This window comes from Mauremys mutica, chromosome 5 (genome assembly GCF_020497125.1).
Source record: "Mauremys mutica isolate MM-2020 ecotype Southern chromosome 5, ASM2049712v1, whole genome shotgun sequence".
In the NCBI taxonomy this organism is placed as follows: domain Eukaryota; kingdom Metazoa; phylum Chordata; order Testudines; family Geoemydidae; genus Mauremys; species Mauremys mutica.
Window position 1 is genome coordinate 33,621,517 of NC_059076.1, and position 19,471 is coordinate 33,640,987.

Below are 19,471 nucleotides of genomic sequence, written 5' to 3' on the forward strand. Positions count from 1 at the left end.
CACATCATCATGCAGATGTGGGATGACCAGCAGTTTATCCAGAACTTTTGCATGAAGAAAGCTACATTTCTGGAGCTCTGCAAGCAGCTTGCCTTGATCCTCCAGTGTAAAGACACACATGAGGGTGGCCAATGCCCATCCAAAAGCAGGTAGCCAGCTTCCAGTTATAGCAACCCCAAAATGCTATACATCTGTTACCAACCAGTTTGGTCCTGGAAAGTCAATGGTGGGTAAAGTTATGGCTGAGGTTCTGAGACAATCAGGCATCTGGTTTACCCCTAGGTGGCAGGCATAAAAGATATTCCTGAAGTAATTGCTGGTTTTGAGAGAATGAGGTTCCCAAACAGCACCAGGGGCCATTAATGCAACTCATGTACCCATACTTTGCACTCCTCAAGGAGCACACAACTACACAAACCACAAAGGGTACTACTCCATTGTTATGCAGGCCCTTGTGGACAGAGAGGTCGATTTATGAATGTCAACAGGGGGCTGCACTGGGAAAGTTCATAATGGCATGGGTTTCTGCCCATTGGGGATCTGCATTCATGGATAGACTGGGACACTATTCCCACCAAAGGACAAACAGAATTACTGTCCCCACTGTTATTCTGGGGGACCCTATGTATCCCCTTTTGTCTTGGCTTATGAAACTGTATCTGACTTCTGAGGCCCTGACAAAAGATGCATTGATTACACTCTGAGCAGGTGCAGAATGGTTGTTGAATGCATTTGGTAGAGTGAAATCCTGTTAGAGACCTCTACATACTCTTGGATTCCAGTGTCATCAATGCTGTGAGCATTACTGTGGCTTGCGGTGCTCTTCACAATCTTTGTGAAGCCAGAGGTGAACCTTTATTATTTTAAATACAAAGTGTTTGAAGTGATGCAGTGACAGCAATAAACTTTCTTGATAAAATAAAGAGATTTATTTATAAATATGAATTTGAAAAGTGCATTCACCCACTGCCAGGAAGGCCAGCTGCCGTTACTTCACCACTACCAACAGAACCTTAGCAAAAACAAAAAGCGTATGAACAAGTGCAAACACTGAAACCATATTCAAGACAGACACCCCCTACCACTACATGTCCCTTGGGCCCCCATTCGCCATATACCTGGCACCGGGGCAGAGGTGGAGACACTCCATGCCCTGCCCAGCCACTCATGAAGCCTGACTGCAAGGGCCACCCAGCCATGGCGTTTCGCAAGCTGTTTCTGGTCTGCATCTCTTGGTACCACATAGGGGACTCACGCCGTGGTGTGGGTCATGCAGCAGAAACCAGTACTCTTGTTGCTTTTAGTGGTATCAACCGCTCAAACAGTTCTTTCTGCTGAGCTCTCTCCTCCTCCCTTAGCCACCATTCCTGGTCCAAGAACTGCACCGAAACCCTGTCCTCAAGCTGTACAGCCAGCCTGAGCCTTTCCTCTTGCCATGCCTTTCCTCTAGCCACAAGTTCCTCCATCTTTGATACTGGACCTGCTCGTTGGCCCTGTCCAGCATAGGCGCCAACTCTGGGGCTGGAGATACTTGTGCCAGCTGGGGCTTCTAATAACTTTTGCATTGGTTCATAGAATGGAAATCCCTCCCCTTACAGTATCAACATTAAAACGGAGCCAGAAACTTACCACATCAGGGAAGTTTCTGTTCCTTCTGTGTCTGCTGCAAGCTCCACAGCAGGCTGAGGCATCAAACAGCTCCTCAGAGTATGGCCCCTGGATGTGTTGCTGCTGCTCCTCCTCCAAAGCCTCCTCTGGGACCAGTTTCAGTGAGAGTCACTTCACTGTCCTCACTCAGCACCTGCTGATGACTCCCATCCCAACAGTCCCCAGGCTGGATTCTGGGGCCAGGAGAGCACCAACCAGGTCATCATGCACCACAGTTGGTTCTGTGCTTGGCACAGTGCCCAGCACCTGATCAAACTCTTCATAAAACAGACATGATGGCAGCGAGTTGCCTAAGGTGTGGTTCTTGCTCCTGTCAGCTCCGTCCTAAACTACGTAATCTGCTCCCTGCGCTGGTCACCACTCCACTAAATTTGCAACACTGCCAGCTTCTTTGCTATTTGCTGGTATGTGTGGTCATTCCTGGTACTTTTACTCGAATTCACAGTTTTGCTGGCCTCACACCAAAGATTTGCCAAAATCTGGCTATACGCCTGTGATCATGAAGCAGTCATGCAGCAGACCTCTTCTGCTCAGTCTCGACTGCAAATACAGAAGGCTGTCTGATGGTGTGCTTGCAGCTGAGTGTTCAGAAGACAATAGACGGGTTAAATGCTGACTCACCGAGCTGCGTCACTGCACCAAGGGGGGGCTGCACTTCCGTTTCCTTGGAGTCAACTGGAGATTCTTGGGATAAAGGGACAAAGGCAGCTGAGCCATGGATGGTGGACACAGATGCAAGGCTAGTCACCCGCTGCCCTGAGTCTTTGTCATTGCCACAATGCCCTCTCTGCTATTTTTAGCTCAGCTAAAAGCTAGTGCAAGTCTGTCTACCCCGGCTGGGAAGCGTTCTCTCAGCTAAATGCTACAGTAATGCAAACAATAAATAATCACAGTAACTAAAGGCAAAAGAACATGGTGGGGAAACCTAGAGCTACCAATACATGCCCTTCCCCCATTCAGCCATCACAAGAAACCGATCACATGGGATGCAATCACCTATTCCCAACATTTGATCACTGATCCAAAGAACAGTGGAGGGAAATTTAAAAAAATAATAATAAGTTCCTTGCCAATATTCCACAAAGGAAAATTTCTTCCTTGCAGTATTTTGTTGATTAATTCAATCATGTGCATATGAACAAAAATCACCAGATTAGCAGCTAATCCCACTAGTATCCAATTAATATGGTGGGGTTCTAGTTCCCTAAGGTGCTGTTTGTCTCTTTAAATACTGCTATGGTAATTCCTCCAGGCAGAGCCTGTATTTAACCATTAGGGATTGGAAATGCAGAGTTCTGACTCTGGAACATATTCTCTCAGTCCACCAGAGTCTTAACTGTTGCTCTTCCAGGCACACAAGAAAGGAGAGATACCAAGTAACTATTTGTCTTGGCATCATCATCAGTCTCAGTAACTGTTATACTGCCTATTGTGGGCAGAAGACTTGTTATGATTCTTTCAATTCTTCTGGTAAATTCAGGGAGAGGCTCATAATAGGCATATATTTATAAATAAATACAAAACTATTCCTTTTTTTCTTGAATACCATTACGGTAAATTCTGCCATTACTTCCTGTGGGAGAAAATAGGCTTTCCAGAAAGCACAGAACTGACAGGACTTTCCATCACAACTGTTGACAGCGCCAACTGCATCTTTAGGTTTCCTTCATTAATTCTCTTTTCCTTTCAAGTAATTAGAGAAGAGAACAGCCTAAGATGTCCTCCTTCCAGCCAACATATTTGTTTCTTTACACTGCCTTAGTGCCATATGGTAACATCTGTTGGGAGGACGGATACTGGAACAAATGCACGTTTCCCACCGATGCTTCTGTGTCTGCTGGCTTGAATGATACATAGCTGCTGTAAATATTCCTTATCCAAGGCCACTGGGCTCTGCAATGCATTTTTCTGACCTCTAGAAAACTGAAGGTCTAGAAACTGACCTTACATTAATACCCTAATAGGAATTTATGGCTTTAGAATGGAGAGACTTATATAATAAGCAGGGAATCATCAAAGTTTCAGGCTACTGTGTGGGCTTCCACTATTCCATCTCTCTGCCTAGTTGAGAGAATGTGCTGGTCGTGTGACTATGTGCGCATTGTATGGGGTGGGAGTCATTTTGTATTATAGAAGTGATAGCGGTAATCTAGGAGTTAAATTAATCCATGCTTGGTCCGTTGCCTGTCTCAGAAGCAGATTATCTTCTTCTCACCTTATATCACTGTTCAGCACTTAAATACTAAGCTGATAGGTTCGTTGGATTGACAGAGTGATGAGCACTGTTGAAAATGTTTCCAGTCCCAAGTAGATGCATGTAAGATAGCACCACAAATAAATCACCCAAAGAGAGGGACAGATTGCAATAGGGCCTCCTCCCTAAGCCTTTGCATTCCATGCAAGGGCCTGTCACAACCGCAGTCCCTGAGCTCAGGAGAACACAGGAACTGCTTCTCCCTTTGTGTGCCCCTAGGTGCACACTTCATCCAAATGGAGATGCAGAGAAGCAGAGCAAAAGCTCCCAAGCAGGCCAGATGCACCCAGGGAAGCAGAATGTACCATCCTACAGTACCATAGTGGAGCCTCCCCCATCCCACCGGGCACCAAAACAGGCTTATGCCTTTTGGAGCATGCTACTCCTGGGATAGAGCAGTGCCTCATTGCCTATGCCTAAATGTCACAACAAAGCCCAGGACAGTTTGGGGACGAATGCCAGACTAGCAGCCAATAGTAATATGCTGTGAGGGTGAGATTTCATGAGATACAGAACACACCCAAACTGTTAACCTGTGAAAAATAACAGTGGCATGTACAGTGGTGAAATTAAACCCCTTTAAAATACACCTGGGCAACAGAGGTACGACTGAATTTTCACAGGACAATGCTGCCCTACAGACACATTATTTTAAACAAATTTTCTTCTTTCCCCCATGGGTAAGTGTAGCATGTAAAAGAAAAGGCATTTTTCAACCACTGTCTGAAAACAAACACAGCACAGGTAGCACTGAAGGAACGTAATACACATACATGCTTATCCTAATCACGCACAAAGGGAAAGTCAGTTAAAGAGCCCAGTTGTATTGGTAACCACACAGACTTTCCAAGCCCATGTTTCCAACGGTTTTCCATGACAAACCTAAGGAATCTGTGTAAATCTGAGTGGAGGGTTACATAATTTTAGGGCCTCAACAAAGGAACACATTAGACTGCACCATAGGCATGACTGCCCAGTCTCCCCTCCTGGTCAAACACAGTGATGCAGGCACACTGCCTCAGTCTCCTCCTCTGATGTAGGTTCCCTCTTGCTGGTTATTATGTAAAACTTTGTCCTCTCATAATGACCCCTCTCAACACCTGGTAGGGATTAAAACACTGTTTACCCCACAATTATGCTAATAAAGCTGACGCTTGATGCTTTATCCATCTCTGTGCACTGGAGGTGGGGGGGTTCACTTTTGTTTCCTGACCAAATTGGCAAGGTACACAAAATCTCTTTCTGGTTCCCACATACAGTGGGGATTTAGGTGTTCATATTCCCAAGTCTTACAGTCAGCAGCTAGATCTGCCTCACAGAAATAGGTGTAGAGGCACTTGGACTCGGATCCTCAATGATTCCAATGGAAATTAGGAACCTAATGGGTGATTCTGAGTGTGGTATAAAAACCTACACAGAACAGAACAATAGAATCATGGCTAGGAATAAAAATTAAAAGAAAGATTTGTGTGGCCAAATTCCATCTTGCCTGGGCAATTCTAAATGAATGAAACTATGACTAAACAATTAGACCAATCAAACATGAATAAAACACTGTTGAAATTACTTAATTCATCCAGATCAGTTACTAAAGTGCTTCTAAAGATCTGCAGTAGCAAAAAGGGAAATTTTAAAACGTTCAGGAAACGATATCCCATTAGACCAACTGACTGGGAATATATGAGCTTGTCAAATTCATAACCCTGCTGAGAAACAAATCTAGAAAAGTATGTCATAAAGAGATTATTTCACATCGCAGCCAGAAGATGTGAAGGGTCTAACACAAGGATAATATTACACAGAAAAACAAAACCAAAAAAAGCAGCATTCCTAATCTTTCAAACTATAAAGGTGATGATCAGAACATCAATTTATACAAGATATTCCAAGAAAAAGAAATTATCCTACTTTCCATTTTGATATATCAGAGCATATTGGATACTTATTCCAAGAGTACGTATTATATGCATTTCATATAACAAAAATACTAGGAACTGTAAGATGTGAATCTATAGAAATGACTGGCTAAGCTTCAAAATGATATACGTCAGAAAATGACAATCTTTCTATCTCTGGGGAATGAAACGGAGGTGTGATTTCAATTTTCATGCTTTGGAGATATATTATTTCCATTATTAATCAACCACGAGAATCTATATTATGTTAAACATTATGGTTCATTGTACTATCTGCAAGCTGTTTGAAGCCGGATAAGCACACAGCATATGTTTATTTAGCATATGTGGCATCTTTCCTACTCACATATGCTATGTTCTAAATACGTGTTACTTGTCGTCTTACATTAGGGTTCTACCACTTACAGAATACTTCAGTAGATGGAAAATAATACCTCACAAAATAAAACAAAAATCACTCAAAAAGAGGTTTCTCAGGTATAATCACTTCCTTATATGGTCATGAGAAGTGAGAGGATGTTGTAATTTAACCTAACTGCTAGAAATTTTTGTGATTTTCCCCAAAATCATCTCAAAGTTGCTATCATTTGAAAAACTCTTCAGGAAAGGTTCTCCAAATAAATCGGGAGTCCAAAGTCCACATGACTCCTACCTACCTGTGTGTATTTTGGTGAGTTTTATATTATTTTATACAATTACCTTAATTATCATTATCTCCAAATGGATACTCTCTCAGGTTGTTCCTAAAGATCTCTTTAAGATCAAGCAAGAGAAAAAAATTCACTACCTCCTACATTCTCTACCTTATATATTGCTTTGTGATATTTATCACCAATGTTGCAAAAACCCATTGTCAACATTGCAAAAGTTTATACACAGCCAGGGATGGGAGAACCCCAAAAGCTGAGGTTCATAGCTTGGAACTGGTTGAGGTAAACATAGGATTTGAATGCTTAGTTAACTCCTGTAGGCTCCATGAGGCTCACACTTGATTATCCATATGTAATTTATAGTTGGTGCTTAATTTGTAATGAAAGAGGTGCAAGGGCTCAAGCAATTAGGTGCCGGGGCTCAAGCAATTTTTTATTATATTCACAGCTGGAAGAGCAAGCCCAGAGGTGCCAGGGCTATGAACTGCCAAGCAGAGAGGTGCCGGCAGGGTGGCGGGAGGCTTCGGCCCTGGCAAGTCCTGGCACAAATTAAACACTGCTTATACTTCCTCCAACATGACCTCTAAATTTGGTTCACTCAGTCTAAGCTGATGTAACTTACACATTAAAGGGCTGGAAGAGAGAAATGTAGCAACACTGGAAACACTAGGTTTGTATAAGTGACGATTCCAGGATCAGTCCTTAAATGTCTATGTATTGCAGCTACTTACCGTGACATGTTTTTCTATCAGGCAGCAGAACAAAACCTCGTGGGCATGTACAGTAATAGGAGCCAGGGATATTTACACATCCCAGAGTACAGCCATGGTTCCAAAAAGCACATTCATTGACATCTGACAAGAGAAACAAATGTATGACACAGTAGGGTCATTATACATTTAATACATGCAAGGTCATGGATTAATAAAGCTAAGTAACACAAGGTTCTAGAAGAAATTCTTATTTAGTTGTTCTACTGAAGATAGGATATTTCTTTTGTCAAATATGCTGCTTTTAATAAACTATGAAAAGCTTGTAGAGTTCAGTCAAACAAGCTAGATAATGTACTGATTTATAATTATGAAGAGTACAAATTTTAAGTGCCTAAGGGCCAATTTTTAAAGGTATTTAGGTGCCTCGGTGACTTAGGGCAAAATTTTCAAAAGCACCTAAATGATTTAGGATCCTAAGTTCCACTTTCTAAAGTGATTCAATTTTATTTCAATAGAAGTTAGGCACCTAACCTGCTTAGACACTTTTGAAAATCCTATTGGGCACCTATCTGCATCTTTAAGGGCCTAAATACCTTTATAAATCTGGCTCCTGAGTGATTAATACCTTTTATACATTTTACCTTAAAACAAGTTTTACAAATTAAAGAAAAAAGTTCAAAGGAAAATACTGGACTGTTTAATTTGGATTAAAACAAGCGAGGTAAAATTTTGAAAAAGTAAGAGGTTTAGGCAATTGAGTAACTTTGGAAAATGTGACTGAGGTGCCTACATCACTTAGGCATGTTTTGACCATTTTACCCTTGGAGTTTGATTCATTTCAATTCTTATAAGCACACAAAATTATGCACGCTTATCTGAACATCATCTGACTAATCCAAACTGACACTGCAACATTTCACAAAGAACAGACTTTCTTGAGGTATTTTGGTACTTCTGCTTCTAGATTCAGTCAGAACCCGGACATGTGAAAACGAAATATGATAAGGAAAAAAAGAAAGCAAACTGAAATTTTTAGAACCTCCAAAAAAAACGTAATTCAAGATTTGAGAAAAGGTTAAAGTGTGGGAGAAAGCATATCCAGCTTCCCTATCCATCCCATGTTTTGAACCATATATTACCTTCACAGTATTGCCTATTTCTACTCAAAACAAATCCATTCGAACACTTGCACCGATGGGTCTTGGAGTCATCCTTGCAGATTCTTCTCTTGCAGTTTTCTTTGTTCAAATGGCAGGATCTGTGTTCTGGAAGAGTAAATGTTTTCTAGGATGGAGATTGATTTATAAAATACAAAATTCACCTTGACATACAAAACCTGATTTCACAGTCACTTTTCATGTGGAAGTCAGACTGATTTGAAAGACACTTTCATACATGCACAATCAGACCCATGATATTCAGTGAGAAAGAAGGACACAAGCATCTTTGATCTCCTCCTCCAAATCCTGCCTCAAAACCCATTCATGATTTCCACCCTGGTGTTGTCTACTCATTAATAATTAATTAATTAATTAATTGTATTGTGGTAGTACCTAGGAGCCCCAGTTCTGGATGAGGACCCCAATGTGCTAGGCACTGTACAAAAACAGAACAAAAAGATGGTCCCTGCCCCAAAGAGTTTACAAACTAAAGCTTGCCTTGCCTCGGTCTGTCTTTTAAAACAGCAGAACTCTTGCTGTATAAACTGATTGTTTGCGTACTGAGATTGATGTTAATATCCAATAGTCTAGGCTGCCTCTGCCACAAGTTAAAAATACACTTAATCGAAATAAACCCATCAACTACCCACCCAGCACAAAACAACTCCCAACTATATTTATCCTCATGCTAAACTCCTCTCCTCCAAACAACCCCCAAAGCCTCCACTAAAGCATGCACTGACAGTCAACAAACAGAGGTTATTTGGGACCTTTATTCTGAGAGTCCAGCTAGAGTGCCTCCACCCAACACAGTTGTGGGAGGAGGGAAGCAGGATCTCCAGTATGTAGGTTCCAAGTCTAGTTAGTTTGTACTGTATTCATCTGCCAATTCTAAGGAAACTCCTTCTCTTTATAGTTTTGCTTCTTCTGGTGGAAGGCTATTTTAATCCTGCCAGTTAAGAGCACAGATGCTGTGGGCTCTAACTCTTGCTTCTCTTCAGCCGTCTCCACAAATTAGGGAAATAACCTCATGTCATTTTCCATTGGTAAAATCAAGTCAGCAAGCTACTATCTAAAAATGAAGCTCCTTGTGCTCCAACATGAGAGTGGGGGCAGGCTAAAAGCCATGACTGTGTAGGATCATTTATGGCCATCTGCCAACACAGGTAGTTCCTGGAGGCATCAGGAGAAAGGGCAGAACTGGTGTGGCTGGAGACCCCTGGTCAATAGTCAGAGGCTCACAAGATGATTTTTGTTGGTTTGCAAAGTCAGAGTGGTGAGACTCATCTGGGCCAAATGCAAGATGATCCCTCAACCAGAAAAGGATTGTCTGCCTCTGATCCACTTTGCTGTCTCCACCTATCTGTTCATGTACAAGAGAATGGTCCCTTTACAAAGAGCTTATCACCTTGCCAACAGTGCGTATGATATTGCATCCTGTTTCAGACGCTAATCATTTTATTGTTCTCTGTTGTTTATATATGACTAATAATTAATCATCTACTTTGTTCTGCTGCCTGGACTTTATGGAACGTTTGCAGTGAATTGTCTTCCTTGTCATGTTCGTTGTCACTTTGGACAATGGGGATTCGTTTACCTTATCTACTGTGCGCTACTTATGATGAGACTCTCACAACTTTTTTCCTAGCAAGGGCAGGGGGATTGTTCTTACCAATAAATAGGAGTTAAGAGTAGACACCAGAGCAGGTGATCCGCCACTATAACAGTATACACAATGGGCGCATGCATGGGGGGACAAGGTGGGGGAGTGTGCTTAAAGGAACTAGAATCTGTACAATGAGGTTTTGCCATTTTCCACAGATGGGAGGTACACACCTGTGCAAGAACCTAATTTCACAAAAGATTTGGCCAGTGCAAGTAGCCAGGCCAGACAGCCCCATGTCAACAGGAATGACAATGGACAATCAGCTGCCAGTAAAGGTCATAGAATCATAGAATATCAGGGTTGGAAGAGACCTCAAGAGGTCATCTAGTCCAACCCCCTGCTCAAAGCAGGACCAACACCAACTAAATCACCCCAGCCAGGTCTTTGTCAAGCTGGGCCTTAAAAACCTCTAAGGATGGAGATTCCACTACCTCCGTAGGTAACCCGTTCCAGTGCTTCACTATCCTCCTAGTGAAATAATGTTTCCTAATATCCATCTAGACAACCCCCACTGCAACTTGAGACCATTGCTTCTTGTTCTGTCATTTGCCACCACTAAGAACAACCGAGCTCCATCCTCTTTGGAACCCCCCCTTCAGGTAGCTGAAGGCTGCTATCAAATCCCCCCTCACTCTTCTCTTCTGCAGACTAAACAAGCCCAGTTCCCCAGCATCTCCTCGTAAGTCATGTGCCCCAGCCCCCTGATCATTTTCATTGCACTCTGTTGTCCTGGGTCTATAATGTGGATGGGGCCTATAGAGGGGCTCTGATCCTCCAGAGGGCAGAATGGTATCCTATGATAGTGCCGAAGCAGCTTTCCTAAATGACATAGCACAGCATCAACAACAAGGAATGCCTGCCTCTGGCATGTTAGAGCCAAAGACAGAGGGACAGATAAAGACCTTATTAGAGCAGCTTATCCACAATAACAACTACTAAAGAACACAGAGGAAAAAAGTATCCGAGTTAAGCTAGCAGTTGAACTTCAAGATGACAAAAGTGGAGTCGATTGTGATTCGATTTCAAATAATCTTCTGTTTGCTGCCAAATACTGTTGTTATTGGTTCCCTGTGAATCCTATTAAATAGACAAAGGTCTCTCTTTCTGCATTTATTTTATTTTAACTCTATTACCATAGTTAACTTAGTAAAGCATTTTGGGACACAGTTTGCATAAAAGATGGGATCTACTTTAAACTGACATGCACTATACAATCCTATATGGTATGCTACTAGAGGAGACGCTGCTTCTTTATTGGAAGTATACTGCTTTATCTTCAAAACAGCAGTCCTCAAAGAAGAAGACAACAAGTACACTCGCTGAATGGAAATAAAAAGTGGCAGGAATTTCTAAAAACTGTTCTGAAAATTCCATTTTTTACACTTACAGCAGTTAGATATTTAGTATTTATGTATCTGGCTACCATATCTAAGAACTACCTCAGGTGTCATGTAACTAACTAATCCCCAGAACTTACAAGGAAAATCAAAGCAAAAGCCAGGTAAGGAATAAGAGGAAGCTGTGCATGGTGAATAGGAATATGTGGGGCCCAATTCTCCTTCTGCAGGATATAGGTAACTTCCAGTCAAATCCATGGGAGTTACATTCTGCAGGGGGAGGATCATGCCCTTAGATGCTCCTGTATTAGCAGAGAAAACACCATCTGTAATAGGATAAGAACTATAGTGTACGCTGTCGACTTCTTCCCAGGACACACAGTGAATCTGCTTAGAGAGAATCTGCTCTTATTTCCTAAATATCTGAGTATCATTATGGTTCAAACCAAAAGAGAAGAGCAGGAAAATCAGCTCCCCATCACGAATTTAAAGGAATTAATTAGTTTAATAAACACAGAACACTCAGAGAGGCAGAAATTAAGGAGATTGCCAAATGTTAATCCTTTTTGTGTCCTGGACAGCATTATTTTCAGAGACTGTCTATAGATAAGAAAACAAAGCCAAGAATTAATCCTGTGGATAACTGAGTGGAACCTTTTCAAAGGAAAGAGTCAGTGGTAGGCACTACAGAACAGGATAGATCTTGGAGTATGGGTAGCAAATGGAGATAAGGTGCAATTACAAAATGATTGCTCACAAGTTCTGTCCCAGAAGACATGGAAGCACTATGCCAAGAAAATGTGGTTATTTACAACAAAAGACCCAAATGTTAGAGATCTGGCTTATAGAATCTGCCCCCAGACAGTTAATTCAGTCCAGAGTCTTGGGTCCTTTGGACTGTAATGCTACTGGATGCCCAAACAGCCCTGGCAAAACCCTACCTACTTCCATATGCAACTGGCCAGAAAGTAGCACCCCAGTCACAACCACCATGACCCCCATGTATTTATGAACTTGAAGCTTGATTACTGCAACTCATATCTAGGAATGGAGCCACATGCCTAGCTAAGCCTCCAGTTGGGACAAAATGCAGCAGCCTCTTTGTGTAGCAACACAGGTTGTTGTGAACACATCACCCAAGGCTTTGCTTCCTTGCTCCACACGGAATATAGAGCACAGTTCAAAGTCTCTGTCCTGATACTCATATTTCCAAGGGATTGGCCCCACTGCCAACTTGTAAGGTCACCTCTCCTCTCCATAATCATGACCTCTCTCAGTGGCTACATTCTAATAGAATAATAGAGAGAAAGAATGAGAAGGGAAAATAACAAGATGGTAAATGCCACTGCATCGTAAAGAGAGGTCATTTTCTTCACATTACCTATGACCAGTTGGTGATCCTGGTTTTAAACTTCAGTAAGAGGTGCTTATGCCTCATATGCTCTGGAAAACTGGCTGGATAGATTAACTGAGCCCAGCAATATTTTATTTAGACAAAAACATTGCCTGAAGCGGGTAAAAAAAATCTGTCACTAATATGGACCCTAGTTCCTTGATCATTAGAATTAAAGTGCTATACATCCTTATTATACTACATCCATAGAACTTGTAGAATGTATTGGACCCTACAACTATGCAGAAAGATGCTTTCAAAACAAATAGAAAACAGCACCCAAAAAAAACCCCACCCTGAATTTCCCTCAAACAAAACTCAATTATCCAAATATCCTTTTTATGGAGAGGGGTTTTCAGGCTTCTTGAGCTGTCTGTGCCCAGCTCCCTTCAGCCGCTGGTGTTTCTGTAACTAGGACAGAGTGCTGACAAGCTTATTTTTGTCTCCCAAACTATTATTTTTGGTTTAATCTCCCTATTGCCTGACCCTTTATCGGGCAAAGAATAGCTGTGCTGTAGCTGCTGCTGAACATGAGTATGCCACCACCCCCACCCACACACATGCAGCAAACCCCCCATGTGACCACACAGGTGAGAAAGTACAAGAGACCTTGTTCATGTGCTCTATTTCCAATTCACCCTCTAAATTCAACCACATGGAAAATAGCCTAACAATTGTATTTCACATGCATTATTCTACTCAACCGTAATATAGAAAGTGCTGGCCAACCAGTAGAAAAGCACATCAAGAATTACTATTTAATCAAATATGAAAGAGGTTCTTGGTTCAGGTTTGGTTGGAAGTGTCAAAATTTGAGCTGCTTGTCTCAAAGAGATTAGCAACACTATAAACTGCTTCCACTGGACTTTTATTAAAAAAATATCATGGAAATATTTCTATTGGTCTCATGAATGAATCATATAGGCCATTTTCTTAACCCTGTCTGCTTTAAGGATCAAAGGGAGTTACAGATACTCAGAACCACTGAAGATCAAAAGATTTATATATGGATTTAGGAACCTAAATTTAGATACCGATATTTGAAAATTTTGGCAATAAAACCTAAAATTGGGGCTAAGTTTTGCCTGACACAAGTATCTCTTTAAACAGAACAGTATTTACAGGGAGAAAAAGGATAATTAAAGGAGAAATCAGTCTTTGGGATGAGATGCTGACAGTTATAAACCATAAGTAGAAGTGGCAAGTATTCCAGAGGAGTTATACATTTATCAGCAGCTGAATCTGAAGCTATTTACTTCAGATTCTTTATCATGTGGGAAGAACACCTTCCACACGTGCCCCACAGAACAAAGCTGTTGCATCAGAAGATTGTGGTATTTACATTATAGACTCATAGACTTTAAGGTCAGAAGGGACCACATGACATTGTGAGAGTACATTGCCTCAAACCCAAAGCCAAATTAATGTCCTGTTAGTTGTGAAACAAACAGTCATGACAAGCTCAAGACTGTCCTGTGAAAGAAAAAGGGGACAGTGGAGGACCTCTCCCAAGCAAGGCATTCATCTAATGAAAAAAGCCTGCAGCATATAACCCAAATTTGATCTTTGGCAGGAATTGTAGCAGTTAAACATTTCCTGTCAGGTTCTTTTGTACCTGAGGAGAACTTACTTGCCATCTGTGTTACTGTTTTAAATAAGGTTTGATCATTCACATTTAATGCTGTGTTGCAGCAAACATTGACTTAGCCCCTACAAGGCATCCAGTTAGAGCCTACATGCTCTCATCTCCAGGCTGCCGTGTTGTAAGATCCCCTATAAATCTCATTTGTGCTTCGGACTAATTAACCTTCTCAATCTTGGTTCTTGGGCTGGATAAGCTAAGCAATGCACATGCAAAGTCCAAAAGGTTCATCTGGATTGGGCAAAGTAAGCTTCTTTTTCTCGTCATGTATTATAAGAAGCCATTTGGGAGAGGAAAAAAACGCATTACAAGCACCACTTACTTTCATGCTTCTACCAAATTATCCTTGCAGTAAAGCTACAGACAGCATAACGCATATAAAAAACACTGACAGTTTATCCACTAAGAAAAGCAGGGGGAAAACCCTTTTTCAATTGAAACGTGGACAGTGAAAAGCGGTATATACTCTTCGGGGGGAAGGGAAAGGCGAATACATTTAAGCTCCGATGAGAAGAGTAAAAGCTAAGTGCCCAGCATCAATAAGCTTTACATTATCTACCTTGCCTCACGGGAACGCTTATAACCCAGCTCACAGCCCTGGCATTCACTGTGTCAGCAATTATGAACTAGCCAGTTTCTTCTCCCCCCACCCCTTCCACATGCAGACACACCCTATTGGTCAATACCAGCTCGGGATTTAGGAGAAATTATGAAGTACCTTCCAAACCTGGGTCAACTAGTTGTATCACGTTGAGCAATATGCAGACACTTCACCCTCTGAACCACATCTACCCTGGTCCAGTGGGTGGGTGGGTGAGTGTGTGTTTTTTTCCCAAAAGGAATGATTCAGTCTGCCAGGTTCAAAGTAACATGTTGTACAGAGCAGTGGAAAAATCTCTGAATAAAAGGACAGGCTCCTTACGGTCATGGCTGTGTGTTTTGTTTTCATGCAAGCACTTGCCATTCGATTTTAATTGCTAGCATCCCTGCTGCAGCAGAATAAATGCTTGAAGTGAACATTAGATATTTCCACAGGAGATACCTCTTGAAGATCATGGTTTCTACCACTCCATGATACAAGAAGAGGGGAGAGTGAGTACAAATATGGCATCGGATGGAGTGAAGGGAGAGGAAGGCCAATAGATGGATAAGAGATATGAAGTTAATAAGTAAGTGTCATGGAGTAGTTTCCAAATTATGTTTCAAGAGGGTTTTTTACATTATAATTTTTGTTAAATAGTCTATGTTCCACACCACCTGAGTTGCTCAGAATCTCATAGTTGTTCACCTTCCATAGGAGTTCTGGAATTACCATAGTACACTCTCAGGTGCCTGATTCTCCACGGTCCTGCACTTTATATAGTTGCTTATACACTTGTAAAAAATGCCACTGCATCTAAATAATAACCATCCACACCCAGTTGGGTAGGTATAAATGACTACACAAGGTGCAAGACAGTGAAGAGTCAGACTCCATTTTTTTCCTTCTCTCTGGGCATTTATAATGCACCCACCACTGTGGTATTTAGGTGCCATGTTGCAAAGGTGGGGATCCCTTCACATATATTCATCTTCTGATCCCACAGTAAAATACCCATGGTGTGATCACACTTTGAGGTGACTTCCTGTAAATCACACAGACTCACACTTCTTATTTAAAAGTTTCTATTGAAATTCCATATCAGTCCTAGGATAAACAGTGTGACCCTTAATCAAGTTACTTCACTGTGGGACTGAGACATACATACATACTGTTGGTTGGACATTTCATACATTTCTCACAACAACTTAGCACTGATAGCAAGGTTTTCAATTATGTCTTAGAATGAAAGGTCCATAAGGGAACAGGAATTGAGGAAGTAAGCCTAGAAGGCGAGTTGCCAAGATGTATGTTTGATATACTTAGGGATATGCGCGCGCGCGCACACACACACACACACACACACAAAGAAATCAATGCATGTGGATGTTCCTCATTAGTAAATTAATAGAATTAGATTGTTCTCTGTGTACTTCCTAACTGAAGCTCCTGTTAAAGTCATGCATATTGAGTGAAACCCTGGCCCCAGTGCAGTCCATGGGCATTTTGTCATCAACTTCAAAGGGGCCAGAACTCTTGTTGAAAAAAATTCTATCCTGAAAAATTAAACGGCGTGTGTGACAATATTCTTATACACATAAGTGTGTCATTACATGATGACTTACCAAAATCTCGAGCATCTGTTCTTGCACCGGGCTGTTTAAATGGATGCACCACTTTTATTTCAGCAGGTGGCAAAAATGATGGTTTCAGGCTGATTGTGACTATAACCTTTCCTGAAAATTTATTGGCTCTCCGGATCATGTCAGTTTTTGGGTCTGGATAGTAGAAGTGCTCAGCAAACAGAGATATGCCAAATAAACGGTGTCTGGAGTGGAGAGGAAATAAATAAATAAACAACATTTATTTCATACCTATTTAATCATTTGCTTAATGTCTCCTGAAAACATGGAACATTTATATCAACCACGTTTGCTTCAGATACCCTGATATATTTTTTATCAGAAATTAAAACCTGTGAACATGTGATTGAATGGTTTGTGAGGTATGGTATAACAGTTGAAATGTCACTATGAACACAATATACTGTTGCTCACAACACAGCACACAACATACTGCAGATACAGTGGGGCCAGCCAAACAATTACTAACAACTCCTGCAGCTTGAGCGACTAGTTGACCAGGACTGCCCTGTTTCGCAGAGAAAGTCCTGGTATTCTGGCTAACTCTATTGAACCATGTGCTACTATGCCATGTGCCTTTGTGGAAGGAACAATGCCTGTTAAGCATCCCCATTTCTTTGAGAGACTACTGATTTCTAGCCCCCTCGGCTGGGTTCCTGAGCCTCTCAGGAGCAAGAGAGAGGCTGGAAATTCTGCATGGATGGCTAGTAAGAGCAGTATGCTGGCATCCATTTCTCAGAACATACACATGAGAGGAAGGAGGAGGAGACTCTGCCCCTTCCAGAGCTATCATCTTCTGGTTATATATTGGCTATTCTGAAAATGTTGTGCATTTTGTCTGTACTTTACAATCTTTATTATTTCCAGACTCAAAGAAGAAGGGAAAGAGCCAAAAATAGCCCCCAAAATATTTAGTTTCCTTCTATCCAACACAGAAAACTCACCGGGCAGAATGTTTGGGCAAATGAATAGAGCCACCATTATAGTCACATGAGCCAATGCGTGAAACATCTTCCTCACTGTCATACTGGATCCAAAAGAGTCTTGTGTCAATAAAATCCAATGAGATGGTCTTTATTTTTTCTGTGGTCCTCAAAACAATTCTCATGTCAGTTCCATCAAGGATTGCTCTGTGAACGCTGGAAAGAGCACCATCTGAAGACCAAAATATAAACCTAAAGACAAAAAAAGGTCATATTTTGAAAGAACTATTTGCAAGATAGTGCAGTAGCTGTTGAAAATTATCTGTAGTGCTAAGATTCATTTTATAATTTTTTTTCACATTTAAAAATGTTTTCAAGGGGACTGAGGGAATTAGGTAACGACACTAGAAACTCCCTAAGGAAGATCCACTTTAGTGGTGACCAAACATTGTCTCCAAAAGTGCAGTCGTGATCTAGTAACACCCTTGTTGACTCTCCCCAACAGAGACAGTATTGTCACCAGGAACCAGTCACCCCTACAGGGATGCCTGCAAGTCAGGGAAAAGGCACATGACTGGGGAAAGCCTGCACTGCTTCTGGCTATGTTGTATCTCTTCTGTGGATAAATACAGCTCTTCTGTTCCAAGCAATTTTAATCCAGAATCTGTTTTACAGGAACTTAACTGAAAAATACCCATTCTACTATTTTATTGATTTATTTTAATCTAAATATTAGGGCACAGCCACAATGTGGCCATTATCCTGCAAACACGTGCGCATGCCCAATGAGACTAGACTATTCACTTGTACAAAATTACTTGTTCTCCTTGCATCTGAAGAAGTGGGTATTCACCCACGAAAGCTCATGCTGCAAAACGTCTGTTAGTCTATAAGGTGCCACAGGATTCTTTGTTGCTTGTTCTCCTTGAGGTTTGGAGGATCAGGGCCTATATTTGCACATGACCTGGCTTGGCCACAGTTCCTCCAACAATATATGGATAGTTGTTTTATTTTACAGGATTAGGGGGCTTTTTAAAATTCTGTTTGCTTCTTTCTTTGTTTTACGATTGCACACAGAAACTCCAAAAAGTATTATCACATTGCATTGGTTTGATAGCACTAAAATTGTTAGACATAAATATCCCATTCAGACCAAAAGTGTAAGATCATACTGAATTTGAAAGAACTACAATGCTTCTTCAATGTACAAAATAATATACCACAAAGCCTGTGTATTATCATTATTCTTATTTATATCATGGGAGTACCCGGAGGCCATAGTCAAGAAAGAGCCTAACTGGGTAGGTGCTATGTAAATGCAGGAGGAAGACTCAGTACCTGCCCCTGGAAGTTTACAATCTAATTGTTGTGGTATGTGCTATGTCAATCTGATGTTTTAGTAAGGCCAGTATGAGGTGGCTACTATAGCAATTTTCAAACATGGCAATAATAATCATTCGCTCTTTTATAGTGCTTGTTATCTCAGGATGCCAACATGTTTTAAAAGGTTGGTTAAATTGTATAATCTCCATTTTACAGGTGGAGAAATGGAGAAACAGAGCTATTAAAGGCCCAGTCCAATCATATGAACTTTCATTAACTTCAGCATGAGTTGGATCAGGCCCAAGTGACACGTGCGAAGTCACATAGCAAATTAGTGGGAGGAATTGAAACCAGATTGCCTGACTCACAATTCCTTGCAGTACCCCTAGACAACAGCGCCTCCTCTACAGATTCTTGATCATGTCTAAATTCTACCCAGGAAATAGAGGAATACAGAAAAAGGTTACTTTATTATTATTCTGTAGCAAAACCAGCCAAGCATATTTTGAGAAAAATGTGATTATTAATTTAGCTATCATGCTGATCTTCATTACTTGAGAGTTGTACACATTTCCAGGAAGAAATATTTCTTCTTAGTTTCTG

The 19,471-nt window shown here is 41.2% G+C and overlaps 1 protein-coding gene across 1 annotated transcript in view; it reads right to left on the bottom strand.

The window, feature by feature from the left end:
• Nucleotides 1-19,471, bottom strand: part of EGF (epidermal growth factor) — a 98,679-nt gene that overhangs the window by 49,678 nt on the left and 29,530 nt on the right. Inside the window, exons 5-8 of the mRNA XM_045019330.1 lie at nt 17,567-17,797; nt 16,605-16,807; nt 8,341-8,466; nt 7,220-7,342 (exon numbers count right to left, since the gene is read on the bottom strand). Of these exons, the coding sequence (XP_044875265.1) occupies nt 7,220-7,342; nt 8,341-8,466; nt 16,605-16,807; nt 17,567-17,797 (683 nt within the window). The remainder of the gene's footprint in view (nt 1-7,219; nt 7,343-8,340; nt 8,467-16,604; nt 16,808-17,566; nt 17,798-19,471) is intronic.